The sequence below is a fragment of the Anas platyrhynchos genome, chromosome 3, assembly GCF_047663525.1.
Source record: "Anas platyrhynchos isolate ZD024472 breed Pekin duck chromosome 3, IASCAAS_PekinDuck_T2T, whole genome shotgun sequence".
Taxonomy (NCBI): Eukaryota; Metazoa; Chordata; class Aves; order Anseriformes; family Anatidae; genus Anas; species Anas platyrhynchos.
In genome coordinates, this window is record NC_092589.1 from 47204468 (window position 1) to 47223101 (window position 18634).

The 18634-nt window shown below is 37.6% G+C and overlaps 1 protein-coding gene across 2 annotated transcripts; it reads right to left on the minus strand.

Moving 5' to 3' along the window:
* Positions 1 to 7278: 7278 nt before the first annotated feature.
* Positions 7279 to 17570, minus strand: CCR6 (C-C motif chemokine receptor 6). Of its 2 annotated transcripts, XM_021272260.4 has the most exons (4): positions 17423 to 17570; positions 13780 to 13930; positions 10866 to 10949; positions 7279 to 10190 (listed from the first exon to the last, which is right to left on the minus strand). In XM_021272260.4, the coding sequence occupies exons 3-4, from the start codon at positions 10872 to 10874 to the stop codon at positions 9105 to 9107; spliced, it is 1095 nt and encodes a 364-aa protein (XP_021127935.1). In that variant the 5' UTR covers positions 10875 to 10949; positions 13780 to 13930; positions 17423 to 17570; the 3' UTR covers positions 7279 to 9104. The 2 variants fall into 2 exon arrangements, with proteins under 2 accessions (XP_021127935.1, XP_005019277.1); XM_005019220.6 differs by lacking the exon at positions 13780 to 13930 and having other exon boundaries at positions 17423 to 17534.
* Between the last annotated feature and the right edge of the window lie 1064 nt (positions 17571 to 18634).

An 18634-nucleotide genomic window follows, 5' to 3' on the forward strand; every position in this document is an offset into this window, starting at 1 on the left:
ACTGCATTCCCAAAAATTCTTTTGTGGGGTATGTCGCGTTAAAGGGGTGTAGCTGATTAACCGTTATGGGCCTGGTTGGATTCAGAGTACTGAACCAGTCGGACATTCACCAAAAACACATTAACCGCCTGGGGGTCCAGTCAGACATTCACCAAAAATGCATTAACGGTCTGGGGGTCCGTTTGGACATTCACCAAAAACTTATTAACCGTCTGGGGGTCCGTTCAGACATTCACCAAAAACTTATTAACCGTCTGGGGGTCCGTTCAGACATTCACCAAAAATGCATTAACCGTCTGGGGGTCTGGTTAGATTCAGAACACTGAACTATCATGGATAACCACCCTCACCCTAGTTGCATTAATGAGAGCTATCACAATGCAATCAAGTATGGTTTATTACAGCAACAGATAATCAGGTTCTTTTGGATTGCCGGCGATAGTGACTGTCTGCAAAAGCAAGCTAGTATGCATGAAATACACAGGTGTTATAGGTGTTACAGGTGTTACAGGTGTTATAGATGTTACAGATGTTATAGGTGTTGTAGGTGCGCAGCCTAGAAATAAACGCGTTAAAAGATTATAAGCAAGTATTCAGATCTCACCCAAAGGCGTCCCAATGGGGGGGAAGAGAGGCTCAGCCCGTCGACTGATCCCAGGAGTCAGGAGGTCCTAAGGATGTTGTATGTCCTCGGGATGGTATCTCTCCTGACGATGGTATCTTCCCTAACATCCCCTCTCTCTTGGGCCAATTTATATTATTTTCTATCTTTTAGGTGGAGCTTGAGTGGCTCTAGTCAAGCATATCTTAGTTATGATTGGTGTAAAGTTTTCCCATCTCCATTTAAAGTAATAGGCTCCGAGAAATTCAGGGCTCATGCTCAGTGAGGGGTGGTTGCACCTTGGAGGCGGGTAGCTTTTGGGATGGAGGTGTGTTTTGGTATTATAATGATATTATAATGAGCAAAAAGTACACTAGGGTACAGCATTTGTCAAAACATGACAGGTCTTTGGCTTAGGGTGGCAAAAAGTGCAGCTTTGTGCACAAGAACAATCGAGTCCCCATCTGATTACAGAGCCTAGCCGTGGTGTCTCCACTCCACTCTCTGCTCCGTGCTGTTCCTTAGGGCTAGCACACCAAGTTTCCCCAGCGCGATAGCATCTAAGGTTGGGAGCCTAGGGAACGCTCAGGTAATGCAGTTATGCCCTACCCTGAAAGCCTCTTCAAAGCTGTACCTTTTCCTTAAAAACGTGAATGTTAGTTTTATTTTCCTAGTTACTTCAGGCATTTACACCACAGGGTAGAAGTCAGCAGATAAACTAGAGAGAAGAAAGTTTCCTATGTTCAGTTTATATAGTCTTAACAATAAATTACCATTTTTCTGAGGTGATTAAAGTTAGAGACAGAAACCTTGTAGATTGTTTACATACACAGCATCAAGGCAGAATCCTTCAAAGAACTGTTGCATTTGGGGTCTGCTACAAGGGTCTTTACAAATGTCTGTCTGTTTGGGATTTTGTGCTTCAGTACAGATATAGTCCTTTATTTGCTCTTATTTTCCCCTTTTCTCCCCCCCTCCTTTTTTTTTTTTTTTAATAAAACCAGTTATTTTAGCTTTTGTTATGAATGCATAAAAAATACATAAAACTGCTGTGAACATTTCTTTAATGAAGCAATATTTGGCAGAAATTTCTATACAAAACTGTAATTTTTTACTTAAAAACCAAATACAGACAAAAACAACCAAAAAAAAAAAAAAAAAACAACACAGAACTTTTACTATTTTCTGCCAATAATTTCATTCTATCTATTCTATGTCAAAACTCAGTCTTCACTTACATCTCTTGAGTACTTTCACTCTTAGTGAATAGTACAAATTGCACTGACTTCCAGACTCTGTAGTGCTGAAAATGAAATCACCCTTCAATATTCTCCTATAATGCAATCAAGTGGGAAGCCAGAGGTTTCAGACAGGAAATATGTAGTACATGTAGCATGATACATGCTTATTTTCCCTCCTTCTGGGACTGTGCTTATTATTAAATCAAATTTGTGAATTGAAAATATATAGATTTAGACTAGGAATTAACTTTCACAATCTGAGAAGGGAAAAATTTGGTAGACAAATTCCCTTTAATTTCAGTAACCTTCTCTTCTAAGCAACATAATTACAGAATCTGAAGCAATACATGTGACAATCTGGTGATAAAGAATTTCAGAATTGCAACGGTATAAAACTAGAATAATGCAGAGAAGAATTGACTAAATGCGTAGGGAAACATTGTGAAACCAACAGAAAGATGCAAAAACTACATAAGCCATCAAAAATAAACACTATATTAAAAAGGACCTGACTCACTAAGAAAATCCCAATGCCCAGTTAATGTAAAATCATTGGTGTTCTTCATGTTATGCGTTTTTCCAAACGTAAGACAGCTAAACAAATTGCTCATTTTGTTCTCCACAGTAAAGTCAGGTTGCGTTTGTTGAGCTGCCTAGTACAGCTCTCCCTTCAAAGCAGGGTAAATGTGTGCCATAACGTTTGCTGCATTATCCACTGAATTGTGTAAGTTATTCAGAGTTCTCATTTGTAAATATATCATATAGATCCCTTTATAACAAATAATTTTTGAAGATCTTTTTTTTAGGTGCAGCTAGGGATTTCTTATTTGAAATAATTTTAGATAGTTCATGCTAAACCTGTGCTTCGAAAGCCACTGGCAAAATTTTCAGGCTTTGTCATTTGTAAAATGCATCCTTCTTAATCTCCATTAATTCTATCCTTCAATTCACTCTTTAAACAGTTTGGTTTGTTGTTTTTCTGTTGTGCAGATAAAATATACCAGTGGTTTTACTGGAAGCATTATTTCTAATTTTATTGGAGAAATGTGTGCAACATTTCACACTAACCTTGAAATCTGTAGATTATTTGGAATAAAAAACTTTAACACTGCTACATGTTACATGGCAGTTAACTCCAAAGGAAAACGTTTTGGCTAAGGATAAATGTTGACAGCTCTAATAAAATAGCATTTAAATAACACCTTATAGTGTCTGAGTGCCTTTCTTACTGAGATCATAATGGAGGAACACTTCTTGGTGTTCAGCACCAAGATCAATCAAGCACTACTATCACCTAGCTTTGAAAATCTGACAAAAATTATTCATGGAGCTTTCTACAAACAAAAACAAAAACAAAAGGCTGCAGAATGCAGAACTGATGAGAAGCTTCAGGATTTATTCCAGTTGTTTACATGACTCTCTTCCTAAAGCCTGTACTATTTTCTGGGATTATCTGGGGGCATAGCAAGGGTTTTAAAAGTGGCCCCCTCCCTTTGGTCACTTGTGCCCCTCAGCCATGTCACAATTAACCGAAAACCCAGGTAAAACACTGCTAAAATGTGTTAGGAGAATTCAGAGTGAGTTATTGAGTCTCACCTAGGACTCTGAAACTTGTAAAAAGACATTCAGGGCAAGCAGTTTCTTCCACAGTTGTTTTGCCAGGAAGTATTTGTCCATAAACACCCTTACAGAATGAAACAAAGATTCATTTGATGTCTTTATAATGGGAAAAACAAAACAAAACAGAGATGATAAAAGAAAATCTCATCAGCAGCTACTCTGTAGGGAGGGGTGTACTGGTTGAAAGAATATTTAAAAATATCACACAATTACAGTTCAATGACAAAACATAGGTTTGAGGAAAGCCATAAGGTAAAGAATATATGTGCATATATTCTTCATTATATAATTATAGTATACACATCTTTCATTTATGCTTTCTAACAAACTCTAATTTTTCTATATCTTAGTGCTCCTTTTTTCTCTACCATTCTGTAATTTTTAATGGAAGACAGAACCTAGAAATGTTTTAATAATAATATTTTGCTAAGAGCTTGATCCTAGTAAAAAATATTAACAAATTACCTGGAATAGAAGCACAACTTGATCTGATAACTACAAGATGTCCATAGATTAAAAACAGAGTACTAACAAAAGATGAACAAATAAAATCAAGGACAGCAAGTTGAGTTACAGTTATAACTACTTTAACGGCTCCGTATGTCTGTAAATTTTTTTCAGAAATGGGACCAGATATCACAACCAAGCCATAGCTGGATAATCCAATCCAGGCTAAGAAACAAACAACATCAAACAAATAAACAAATAATCAACAAAACCGACAACAAATTTCTGGTAATTAGGTAGGTTTTTTTCTTTATAATTCCTACTTACCAAATAAAATTAAGCACAAACACATCATAACTAAATCTACCATGTTCTGTGCTAAAACAACAGGGCTATCTATTGTTCATATAAATCAAGAGCACAAATATTTTCTATTTTGAAAAAAAGCTCTTTCTCCAATCTTCATCTCTTACTCCCTTGTTTCTTATGAAAGGAGCTGAATATTCTCTATTTCCCCTAATTCTCAGTGAAATAGGTTTATAAATAAATTCCAGTTACTACAGATTGAATATATATTAATTAAATTATTTTGTATGAACTATAATAATTGTTTAGGAATGGCAAAACTATAACAACTGAATAAGAGCTTTAAAACATTTTGATAGAAGAATGTTGATTTAATTGTTTTAACTTGTCTTTATATATAGATCAAATTGATAACAGTAATTCATCACATATTTCTCATTAAAAAACAATGAAAAATAAATGGAAGAGGATGATTTCTTTAAAAATATGAGTCATGCATTAGGATATACAATTGAGTTACGTAATACAATAAATCAAAAAATAAAATAAAACAAAAAAAACTACAGATTTCAGTTATGAAATTGCACAAGCAATAAGTTTTTCAGTTTGATAGGGAAAGGATCCTGATTGGTCAATAAAAACTTTCACTATTAAAATAGCTTTTAAATGAATTGGTCTTTTTTTTTTTTTTTTTTTTTTTTTTTTTTTTTGACTATGTAAAACCTAGACAATTTTCAACTCAGGTTAGATAATATAGTTCATTCAACAAAAAATGGAGAATTTTTTTTAAGGAATTTGTAATAAAAGGAACTTAGTTCTGTTCAAAGCTGTCAGAGACCAACTACTTGCTTAGTGGTCACATCTTTACCATCAGGTTATGTCATTTGTCCACAAGAGGAGATGTTATTTAATTCCTTCTTCAGCCTGAAGGACCTGCAACTACACTACCCAGAAGAGAATTAGAGATATACGCGTAGCACACTTTAAGGGTGAAGCATCCTCTTTTTATTTTTTTTTGGGGGGGTGTAGGAGAAGGAAGGGGATCTGTACTTTGCATGGGCTCCTTTCAAGAGGGTATGAGCTCCAAACCCACAGGTGGGTGGTGGTGGGAATATCCTGGTTGCTCAGCAACAGCCGAAAAAACAGATTATGAGATTCTTTCAGTGGTTTTGTGAAATCATTTCCTTGGTTTTAATTACAGTATCTGAAAACTAACCGGAAACATCAACACATTTTAGATGTTTCATGAGATATACTGTTTTGACATTTTGAAAACTTGATGATTTTCACTGAATCAAAATCTATTTTTTAAATTCATTCCAAGTTCTCAAAACCTCAAATACCATTTTCATAGTACTTTTATCAGTAAAACTGGCAATTCCCCAATTTTTCCCAATTCTACACAGTAAGATTGCCCTACAAAGATTAAAAGTAGAGTTATCAGTTACACCTGTTATGTACTTAATCATCAGTTACCAATAACCTTCTATAAAAAAAAAAAAGAAAGTTCCTCTCCAGACTGTTTTGTCCTGTTTCTCTTCAGTTTCTACCCATAATCTCTAACCATTAGCTCTCTTTGCACAAAATTTTCACCTTCTTTCCTCTGCCTGTCCTTCCAAGTAGCAAGGCCCAAATGACTTTCGTCTCCTCTGTTCAGTATGACTCTTTTGCAGGTTCACTAGCTTATAGTGATCACTCTTTTAAGAAAATGAATATATCAACAGAAAAATTAGCAAACAGAATTTAAATATCATGGGAAGAAAACTGACACTCTTTATGGGAAGCTGGTCAGTAAGTCAGGTCAGTTTTCAAGATATGTGTCAGAAAACAGATTTAGTTAGGCTGTCTACACTGAGATGTTAAAGATTTATTTTACGCACAGATGACTACCTCCTTCTGAACCACTTGAATGAGAACTGTCAGGCAAAGCCCCCATGTAGCAACCAAAAGCAGAATGAAATCCACTCACAAGTAAAGAATTTGTACATGCAACCAATACCACAGCCCAACCCCGGCCTCCAGCTGAAGTAGGATATGAATTGTCTTGTCAAAACTTATCAGCTGCATTTTCTATGTCTATGCCTTGACACAACACAGTATGTATTCTTCTGTCTTTAAACATAATAGAAAATGAAGATCCATCTAAAAACTATTATTTTTTTCTTCAAAAATAACTGCTGAAATACATGCAACACAAAATAATTTTTCACCATGTATTGACTGTGCAGTGTACTGCACAGCTACCACAACGTTATTTTAGTAAAAAACAGCATCCATAGCAAGCTCTGAAAAGTTATTCTGCAGTGAGAATACCACCCACTTTCCTATAAATCTATGCCCTTTTCATTCCTTAAACTCCCAGCACCAACCTGAGCTTACCTGCCAGTTCTGCTGATGTGCTCATTGAACAAAAGACTCTGAATGTCTGGAGGTGGAGGATCACCAGTGACATCTGCTGACCATCAGCTACCCAATGCCTAGCAGTTGGGTTCTGCCCTTCCCATGCTTTCACTCTGAACTGGTCTCAATCTTTTATCTGAGAGTAGATTTCTTTCTCACACACACAAATTAAGGAGATATTATGTGTAAATTAAATGTTTAACAACCCACACTTCTGTAGTTGCCTACCAAATCCAAGTAAAAACTGTAAGGACACCAAGCCTGTTCCCCACTGGTTGGAGCCCCATTTCTACCTGCTCAGCAGCCTCTTGTGAGCTCCTCCCACCCTCTCACCCCATTTGTCCCAGAGATGGGGACATCATTCACGGTTTCAGCTGTACCTCAAGTGATTTTTTTACCAAGGTTGTCAGGGGCTGATGACAAGCCCTGCAGACGTGGCTGCAGGGACTACAGGAGGCTGCAGGCTTTGCTCAGGCCTCACAGGGGTCCGCCTGAGAGCTGTTGTGGTGCCGGGTGGGTTTAAGTCAGTGCAGCAGGGCATAGGTCCCTGATCCAGATCCTGAGGGTGACATGCTGTCCTCAGGCATGAGAGATTTTGCACTGATTAAGAGAATTTTCAAGGTAATAAGTGTAGCAAGAAACTTAGAGATGAGGCTGTTCTTTCCTTTTCGGTAACATTTTTTATTTGTTGAATTCTCATGCAGAAAATCGTACAGCAAATGCACACATACGCATTTACATTATTTTGCATTATATTCTTGCCTAAGTTACTATTCAGTGATGATAAATGCATACAATCTTTATCGCATCTGACACTGATATTAAGAACCTCACAGTGTACTGTAAACAAGGACGGATTACACCAGCACAAGCAGTACCAATTTCAAGTCGTACCATATCAACACCCTTCCTCAAATCTTCTTCAGCTCCAGCACTGCCTCTCTTGGCCCTTTGGATTGCCACTGAAAGATGTGGTTACTTCTTTCTCTGTCTCCTCAGCCATGAGTATAAAAGAAGACATCCAAGGCAAACTGTGATCTGCCCATTGCATTAATTTGTGGTAGGAACTTCAGCAGATTGCAAGCAGGTAGCACATGTGTTCTTGTCCTCTCCTACGTCCCGCTCTGCCCCTCTGCCCTCCAGCTCTATAAAATGCATCAGATCCTGTTCCTCTCTACCTTTCCACATCCCGCACAGTTACAAGGTGGTGAACACAAGTTCCACTGAGGGTTTACTGCGTAAAACTAATTGAATTTATTAGAAATATCCTTATATGCAGAGTGAGATAAATGTTGACGCAGTAAAAATTTTGGCTGAATTAAGTCAGATTCTGGTTTTATTTCTAGGCATAGACCTTAATAATTTTGGAGCTAACAGAATAAATTTCATACATACATACTTAGGAATAGTAAATCTCTTCCTAAGGAAACTTTGTGAACAATAGCGAAATACAAAGAAATGCATGTTTTTTGACAAATCTAGTCAAAAAAAAAAAAAAAAAAAAGAGAGAGAGAGAGTTGGAATTTGAATAATTACATTTCTGTTCATTTTTCTAGCTTCTAGAAAGTGGAGTGTGAATTTCAGCTAAAAAGAAAAAAATAACAACATAAAGAAACAACAACACAGAAAAATGTTTACAAGCTGAACAGCTTCAACTGAAGGCAGAACTGGAATTTAGTGCCAAATGAAGGGAAGAATCTCTCAGATAAAGCTGCTTTCTCTGTTCAGAAAATAGTCTAAGCAGATTTCAGAAAACCTTTCTGTGCATGTTGCAAAGCTCTCTTTATTTTGTGTTATTTATTTATTGTAACGTTGTAGGCACGTCTCTGTTGGCTTTAACCAGTCTCAGCTTTGGTGTAACCTTCTGCAATTCCCAATGAGCAGGTGGATCACAGAACTGTGCAAAGATTTATGAGACCTGACACCTAAGCCCACCTATTCCAGAATCCTTGAGCCTGTTTCTTCATTTCTATGTTAGCTCTGCTTGCCATACTTAGCTCAAAATGCCATATTTTAGGTTGGTGTTATAAAATGAGCTGTCTGCAGCAAAAGCACCATGGAGACCTACACTTAAATAAGATTTCCAGGTAAAAACAGTTAATAGCAACAACGTAAATGTAAGTAGAATGAGCCAGACATAGACTGATTCATTTACTTAGTACTTCTGAGATATTTCAGTGATGTACAACAGAGAAGACACTTGTTTTTTATTAATTATTATTATTAAAAACAATAAATATTCCTCTGTAAAATTCACAAGAGTGCACTTTAGAAGAACGTGAACGTTAAGAGAGGTGAACAAGACTTCAGTTTTCCACAGGACAGGTTGTTATTTTATCTTAATTGTTTTCCTGAAAGGAGTTGTAGGTCATGAGAGCTCCATTTGAGGTGCAGAGAAGCCCAAAAGACTGGCTACCACAGGCATAGTGAGGCTGGTTTGGGTTGCTTGGTGAGCAGAGTCCTTCAGTAATAATATTTTTCAAATTGTATTATATTGTAAAAGAAGATGCATTGTCAGTCAGAATTTCACTAGTCTGTCTTGAATGATAAATATCAGAATTTGTCCTTGAACCACGTTTATTGTATTTCTTGTGTCTCATGCACCATAAGTCCTTCATTATCTTCACAAAGTAACTTCTAAACTTCACTCCAATAAATGCATAGAGCACAGGGTTCAGGCAACAGTGTAAAAATGCTATGGCTTCAGTGGTGTATTTTGCATAGGCCATTGCCTTTTCAGAGTCACAAGATTTGTCCATCTTACCCATATTTACAGCTGCCACAAGAAGAACAATGTTATAGGGTACCTGGCAAACTAGGAAAACAGCTACAATTAATACAATCACACGAATTGCTTTGTTTCTCTTCGAATTCTGTGCTTGTTGCAAGGATTTGATTATGAATGTATAGCAAAAAAACATAAATATGAAAGGTAAAAAAAATCCAAATCCAACTTGTAGACACAACAGCAGTGATTTCAGCATAGTGCTTTCGGCCATTTTGTCAAATCTGTGATCACAAATATTTTTGGTTTCGTTGACAGAGAAGTTGTAACTTTCACTGTATAGAAAAGAGGAACTGGAAATTAAAATTGATGATACCCACACAGCCAAACAAATCAGTTTACTGTATGCAAGTGTTCTTGCCCTTAGTTTAAATGACTTTGTTGCCTGTACGATTGCAATGTACCGGTCCACACTGATAAAGGCCAAAAGCAGCATGCCACAGCTGAAGTTGATCGCATAGATACCTCTGGCCATTTTGCAAATGAAATTACCGAAAATCCATTTGTCAGCAGCATAGTTCACTGCCCACAGTGGGAGGGTGAGAACAAACAGTATGTCTGCGATGGCCATGTTGAAGAGGTAAACATCTGTCATGGACTTGGTTCTTTCATATAAAGCAAAGGTCATCACTACAAAGATGTTACCAACTAGGCCGATGATACAAATCAACGAGTATGCAACTGGTAGAAATGCTTTTGTGAAGGTCCTCACTTCCCCCTTAGAGCAGGGTTGTGCAATTTGAGAAGGATAGTCTGAATCATACATATACTCTGTGACACTAGACTCTGTCTGTAAAAAAAGAAGATCACAAGTTAAATCACACTTTAAATCTCCTCAATTTCTATATAATTGAAAGATGATAGGTAACAACACTATACAAATACGATATAGTAATGGCTTTGCTGATTTGAAATGGAAGTGACATTTCCTTTATAGTAACTGTAACATTTCTGTCCTGCACTTCCTACCCCTCAGCTTCAAGCCCATATCAAGTTTCTCTTAAGACAGTCCATAGTAGCGTTGTTTCCTCCAGTACTACCTGTTTTACAGTTTCCACCCGCCCAAATTACAAATGTGTTTAACACTGCAGAGCACACATAAAAGAACTAACTAGTGAAGTTCACAAAATCTTAATTAAACTATAAACATGGAGATAATCTTTTGGGATGGCCCAAAGGATTCCATCCCTAAACACATTATGCAGAAAGGAATAATTTGCCATCACAGAAGAATCTAAATTCTGGGATAGCTAGCCTGAGATGCAGTTCCTTGCAATGCAGACACCAGACTGGTTGTTAAATGAGGAGGTAACAAATCTAAGAAACGGCATGCATTTTCACTGTCACTCCTGAAATTATGTCACTCCTGAAATTATGGCAGTTGGACCAGCAGCCTCAAAGAGCTGGGACTGTCAGGTTCATTGCTTTATTATCTACTGATGTAGTATGTTAATTGAGTACTTACGATATTCATTTTGCCAGTACACTTCTGAAAAGGTTATATATATATATGTGTGGAGAAGAAGAACAAAATGCTTTCCAAGGACTTCTGAAAATGAAAAAAAAAAAAGAAAAAAAGAAAAAAAAAAGAAAGAGTTTGATGGGGAAGGCAGCACAGGAAATGTGGACAAGTAGGAAAACAACTGGAAATACAAGTTATTCAAAGAATCATCTCACTTTAGATATATCAACAAGATAGCATCTCAACAAATCACACATCACTGCAGCACTTTGTGCAGCTGGGAGGGTGGATGGTTTGTATGGGTATGATTATGAGTACAGTCTTACATACGGATTGTTTATTCAGAGAGAATTAATAAGCGATACATGAGAATATGTGATTCTCAGTTCACATTGACCTTGCACCACAAGAAATATGAACAAATGACATTCTACTTTCAAAAACTTTGTATGACAATGTAAATTAGTGTATTGAGATGTATATAGAACAGTAAAACAGCAGCACCTTACTATATTCTGTAATAATAATGCACCATTTATTTTATTTTTTTTTTTTTTGCATGATCTTTGTTTTACAGAGAAGGAACTAGAGCACTGAGTCATTACTGTAATTACTGTAAGTATTCACTTGGGATGTTCAGTTCGAGGCACTTGTCCCCCACCCCAACATCACTTTTAGTAGTGCCTAGCATTATGCAGTACAGTACTTCAGTTACGTAAATTACTAAATCCATTGACTCTGGTTGTAGGGAGGCTCAGACTTCTGCATATCAGACCACAGGGTCTGAAGACACAGGTGGATAAAATGGGGAACATACCATTGGTGGCCACATGCACAAAGCTGGATTTAAATGACTCGCTTAACCTCACACAGGAGCCCAGGGGCAGGAGATTTAGCTCCTCAGCATTCCCCTGCGTGAAATCAGTCTTCCCGTCCTTTCCCTTACCTGCTCCATGAGAACTGCCCATACCAGCAGGGACTGGCCCTTTATTTGCCAAGAGTGTGAATGTCAGTTTAATTCAGAGTTTCTCTGCTTTTTACTAGTTGTGTTGCTAATTAGGAAGTATACGTGGGTCAATCTTAAGTCTATATTTACCCTTCCTGTTTGGGAATTACCTGAGTTTTGAAAAAGGGAGAGACTGATAATCTGTAAAAGTGGGGCAGATGCAGTACAGACATTAGAAGGAAGCTGGGGGAGGGAAGGAACTAAAGACTCCTCACTGTCCAAAGGCGTAAGGAGGATCAGACTCTGTGTGACTCATGTGAGGGGGCTGGCTCACATTGCAGGTCTTCAGATGGGTAGAAACCCATACAATATGATGTTATCTAAGCATCACAGCTTCTCTGGCTTTCCTTTCCTTTAAAGAAACCTTCACCCACCACTCCAGCTTCCTCTGCCACCGTTTCAAAGCTGATTTTTAAAAGCTGCTGGTGTACGACAGCCTGAAAGTCTTGAATGCTTTCTGAAGCAAACTTTAACAATTTAAAGTGTCTCTCTGAAGTGCAAAGGTGTATAAAGCAAGCAGTGATGCTGTACAGTTCACCTAGGGCTGTGGTTCCTGGCCTGTGTTCTCTGAGCACCCCTAGTCTCCATCTGCTGCTTTACCCTCCTCTGCCCCCCACCAGGCAGACACCCCCCCCCCTTCTCGGTGTCCCTGTTACCCTTTGCACCAGGCTGTCAGCACAGTAACTCCTCAGTCAGCACTAAATGGATACCTGTCTAGGTTATTCTAGGTTATTATTTTAGGAACTGCTATTTTATTGTTGGAAAAAAAAAAAAAAAAAAAAAGGAATGACAAATATCTTTCTAGGATGTACGTGGTTGTAGCATACAAAGAGCCTGATGGTATATATTCTCTCTAAAAAAAAATGTGCTCCATATTCCATGTTGCCAAAGTAACTCTTAAACATTAGTATAAAGTGTACAGAGAAGAAGGCAGGGTGAACACAATTGAAGAAGGGAAGTACAAGTGTTTCTTAGAGTCTGTAAGGACACCTCTTCAGAATAGCACTGAAGAAAGGCTCACTGCTCCTCAGAAGTGCTCAGCAGAAAGCTACTGAGCACAGGAGAGCTTCATGCTTTCTCTAGTGATACAGAAATTCACAAGGACACCAGCAGTCACACATTTCTTCACAAAAGTACTTCCACTGCCCAGCAAAAGCTTCCCGAGGCTGGTTGCTACAAGAGCAGTAGATAAAGATTCAAACTGAAACCAGAATAGCAAAGATCAGATTTAGGACCTGATTTAAATCTCTTGAGCTGATTTCCTTTTATGATTTTGAAACAGCATTCACTGGAGTTATTAGGAAGGTGCACTGGCTGCAAAGGAGGGTGAATCAGAACCTCTTTAAGCACTTTACCCCACCATAAATTAAATCTCTCCAACAGTCTTACAATAGGCAGTTTTATAATTTATAATCTGCATATTTATGGCTTTATTTAGCACTAATGTATTAGGCAATTATCAAAAATAAATTTCCACATGTGTAAGGGTTGAGTATGTTCTAATATTCTTTGTATATTGCATATTGGCACGTCTATGCACATGTACACAAACACACTCAGGTTCTGCATATTAAATGTCATATAAGCCTTGTATTTTTTACCCTAATATTTTCCATTCTATCTACATTAACATTTCTTTTCACTATGAAAGCAGTATGTAAAAACTCAAAAAGAGGACTAAAATGCATTCTTCAGTGCAAAGTGTTTGGAATTCTACAAGCAAAAGACGAACCAAAGAAAAACCTCAGGAAAAAGACAGATTTCTATAAGGAAAAAAATTCTCAGCACTTGGAGGAAAACAATAATTATTTTTTAAGCATTACCTACCATTGTAAGCACACTCCTAGACATGCATGTGATTTAGTACATTCACCACACATTACAGATAAACTATCTTATGTTAGTACTTACCAGATTTGAAAATGGTCAGAAGAACAGATCGAAGAGGGTGTGTGATTCCGTTACATTCTTTTGTGGCTGTCTCAAGCACATTTACAATCAGCCTCAATAGACAGCATTAGTCAAAGGTACAGAGTTCAATTGAAATTATTACCACTTCCTCCTGTCAAGAAATAACAATAACCTGCTTTCTTACGTAAAGGAAAATACTTAACCTTATCTGTGCTGGAGACATGCAAGCTGGAGGCAAGTCATTTACTAATTCAATTACCTATATAATGTGATATTGTTTTTAAATAGACAAGCTGCTAGCAGTAGAATCATAAGAGATAAGGTGTCAATTGTCACTGTCCTCAGAACACTTCCTGAATGATGGCCTATTTCCGCAAAGGTTGCACTGAAAGTCATGAAGAACTGCAAAATTAGAGCAAGCATTAACTACAAAACTGACTAAGAACTGTTTTCTGAAGAAAAAATAAGAAACTGTCATACATTAAGGTGCACATTATTCAAATCTTTTGCCTGAGCCACTAATAAAATAAGCAAATACCCAGATAAAGATGGAAAATATAATTGTATTTGTCTGCTTGGTACAAACATGTCCAACTCCTGAAAGTGTTCAGGGTCAGGCTGGATGGGGTCTTGAGCAACCTGATCTGGAGGAAGGTATGGGGGAATTCATACCAGATTATCTTTAAAGGTTTTTTTCCAACCCAAATCATTCTATGGTTCTGTGATTTGTTCAGGTCTGTTGTTAAAGTTAGCTGTAACTAGACGTGAAAATACCTCATTTTATGATTCCTCAATTTAAAAACCTGTAAATATTCTTTCCCCCACCTCAGTCCTTAGTATTTGAATGCAATTTAGATTTTCATGTTAGCAGAGGAAAAATAAAGTTAAAATTACATTCTAATTTCTTATTTCATAAATTGTCTGTGAGCATTTAGTTGAGTCTTGTTTTGTCATTAGAGACACCGGATAGCCTTGTAAGCTATGCCTAGCTTAACAGAAAGATGAACATAAAGAAATACAGGATGAGAGATGCTATGCTCATATTTTTTTTCAAAACAGTGTATTTCACAATGCCAGTGATTCCCTAGCCACTGAAGTATGGTACTGCTTTCCACAAATCATACACAGAGAATGAAACAGAAATGTTGCACCATGTCAAAATGTGATTTGACATAGATCCTTAAAAACCCTGAAATGAGGATTTTGTTTTTTCCCTCTCTAGGTGTGTGTATGTTGACACACCCATGAATGCTTTGACTGTTACTGCTGAGAAAAAAAATCTTCATTGCTTTCTTATTGTTGTTCAGACTAAATCATTGCCTGTCATCATGGACCTCGTTAAATTTCAGAGATGTGTTAATATAGAAGGCAAAGAGAAACAACTGTAGCAGATGATGAAGATTGTCTCCATTTTAAATTTCTGTTTTCAGTTTTCTGATTCTGATAAATCAAGCCAGCAGTTGCAGTTAGAGAACTGAGTTGCAGCAACAGTCAAAAATTTGCTGATCTGTGGCAATGGGATGGGCATGAGGTTTTGGAGTCTGACTACCACAAGTGACTCCATTTCTCTCTAGGTACCTAGGACATCTTTTAGAGATCTGTCCTTCTCTAGTTGCCTACGACCTTCCATTTCTTTTCAAATGCATCGGTATTATATTATAATGTCCTAAATGGTCTGGAGGCTGTTCTACTTTATCTCAATCTCCACAAAACTCAGCATAAAAGGGTGATATTTTTGTTAAGAATAATTAGAAAAGCAGGAAATAAGAAAATGGAAATCAACTTAATACTTCTGTAGAAATCTGCCAGGCCCCCACAGCACAACTACAATGTCGTTCTGCTCATTTGCTCTCGGGAGGCATATGGCAAGGCAAGATTAATACTATATAGTAATCAGGAGTGTGTTTCAACTAGCTGAAGAAAGATGAAAAAGTCAGCCTGGAAAAGAGACTACTTAGACATGATACATGAGTCTGGGGAGGGTATGAATGCAAAATAATTATTTACTGAGTCACACAATGAAAGCACACAGATCGCTGCCTGTGAAGCTATCACGTAAAGTAAGATATCATCACACTGCACTGATAAAATTGGGGGATTTTTTTGCTTCTGGATATCACAGAGGAAAAACATACATGAGTTCAAAGAGGGATTAGGCAGGCACAGATCTGATAGGTCCATGGAGGCTGTTATTCCTAACAGGCTGCGGGAAGCCCCCAGCCCAGGAAATTTGGCTAAAGGTGGATTCCTGAGAACTGCACACGGATCCCTGGACAAGCACCACAAGGCAGGTGTTTCTTCACCCTAGGTGTCTGCCTCTGGCTGCTTTCACAAGCAAGACACGGCACTGAGTGGGCCTTTGGCCCGCTGTGGGACAGTTTGTGTATCCTTGGCAGCTGCCCCATTGTTCTGAAGGCACCCAGGCTCAGTGACTCACAGCACACGCAGGACACCCATCTTTTCAGCAGCCTGGGAAGACCAGCAGCAGGTAGAGCCGAGACACTGGTTAGCATCAGAGAGCAGCGCAATGTGAGTGGAGAGGATGCATGAGCAATGTCGGGGAAGGTGTAAAACTATCGCATGGCGTTTTGGTTTTGTTCATTGAGATGACTGGCAGTATGCCCAGATCCTGTGACTCTTTCGAGACATCCTCAGTCACAATAATGAAGTATTTCTCATTGTACTATTTATTTCATAATTCATAATAATTTTCACCATCAAAGCCTCATGAGTTTTCAGGACTTCAGGACACTCTGTTAATCTTTGCTAAGAAGAGATTTTACTTTAAAATATATATATATATAAAATAATTTTGTATTGTTTCGCTAAGTTATTTACATTTCAAAATGCAGTAACAGAGATTGCCTATGTTACCTCTGATTTGGGCTACAGATGAGGCTCATAAGGCATCTTCTATACTTTCTTGAAAAGGAAATATAAGTTTCATTTCTAATTTTCCTGTCCTTGAAGTGCTGTGAGGAATCTACTTTTGATAAGATAAGGTGCATATACTTTTTGTAATAACAGATATATATGTCAGCCTAGATCCTGGTTACAGATAACTTTCTGTCTAAACGCTATCTGAAGCAAAGCACTGATTCCTGCTCACCATATCTGACATTTTGAAACACGGGCCCCAATCCTGTTAAAAAAAGCACATTGAGAGTAGGAACACTTTCTGTGTTGGTACAGGGATATAAGTAGAAATTCCCTCTGTATTATAAAAATGGATGTGACTTCAAATCACCAAACAAATTCATGAGGATTGTAATCCGTATTCAAACACGCACGTCTTCTACTAGTAATAGTAAACAGCATCTCTTCCAGACACCAGCCCACATTTTGAAAACTAACAGCGTAGGCTCAGAAGCAACTAAATATTATCAACTCTGTTTCATGGAATGTGACTCAATGTAATGGGATGGCTTGTTTCATTAAAAGATAAATCCGAATTTTAGATTACCCACTACAAAAACTTTGCTCATTTTTTTCCATACTCATGTTCTTTCCAATTTCAATGTATCTTATGTTTAATCTGCAATATAGTCAAAATTCAGCAGGAATAACAGTCTTTCAGAAAGAGAAAAATTAAATCCACTTAGGTTAATGCCCAAATTAATAAAAGATAGCTGGTGCAACTTACCTCCTTAGTGCATTTTCTTTTGACCTAGTTACAAAGCCCAGACAGCCTTCCTTGCAGACACTTTGTGCTTCACCTTCACACTGTGGCGAATGGAAAGGGTTTTTTTCTTTTTAAGACACCTATTTGAAAATCTGCATGCTATGCAAATGAAGCCCCCACATGTAGTTTGCTTTTGTACATGTAGAGCTCTGAAAGGAAATTTACTCTCGTTTAGCTAGTATGGTTACTGTGGTTTTTCAAATCTCACCACATGTTAGTTTTCTGCCACCACTAATTAAAGAAAGAAAATATTGAAAGATAAGGAAAACAAAACCACTCTATGATTTATTCCAGGATCCACGTGTTTCTTCTGGAATGACTCAGGATGTTTCTATGATTCTAAAAGAGATGCAGCACATATATTGTATTCTGTTCCTCCTTGCTTTCACGTTCATTCAGTTAAATTTATATCAGTGTAATCTGATTAAAAACACTAGCCACCAGCTGAGGTTCTGGTCTCCCCATCATTCTTTCAGACCACAAAATGTAAACTATATTTTTACATTCAGGTATTTTATATTACCCGATTAACTATTATATTAGGAGTTGGACTCAATGATCCTTGTGGGTCCCTTCCAACTCGGATAATCTATGACCTGTTTATTTTTTTTTTAACATTACCATCCCATGTTGTCACTATATTGTCACTATAACTTTTTTTTTTTTTTTCTCATTATTTTCTTCAAACTTTCCTTCTTCTGTTTGCCCCTGGCTTTTTGCTCCCTCTGACATTTCTCTATATTTGGTATTTCTATGTGTGGTTTGTGTGTGTGTGTGCCCCTATTTCTTCCTCTTCTGCATTTTGGCTTTTCTAGTTTTCTCTTATTTCCATTTCTTGTTTCCATCCTCTTCATTTCTCTCCAGCATTACTTTTTGTAGCACAACTCAACTCAATTTCCCTTTAATCTTTTTTGTTAATATTTTCAGCCTCACTACCACCTGATTCCATTCACCCCCTCATGTCTGAAGCAGCCCTCCTCACATACAATGGCGTGTCAGGCACTGAACTAACATGATCCCAGCACAGGCATCCATCAAGAGTTTTGTTACTTGGACATCTGTCAAACCAGTCAGCGAAGACAGAGCCCTGCCAAGGTCTTCTGCAGGGTTTAGTCAAATGAGCAAATATGGCTCAGGAGATAAAATGGGTTACAAGGGTAAACAGAGCACTTG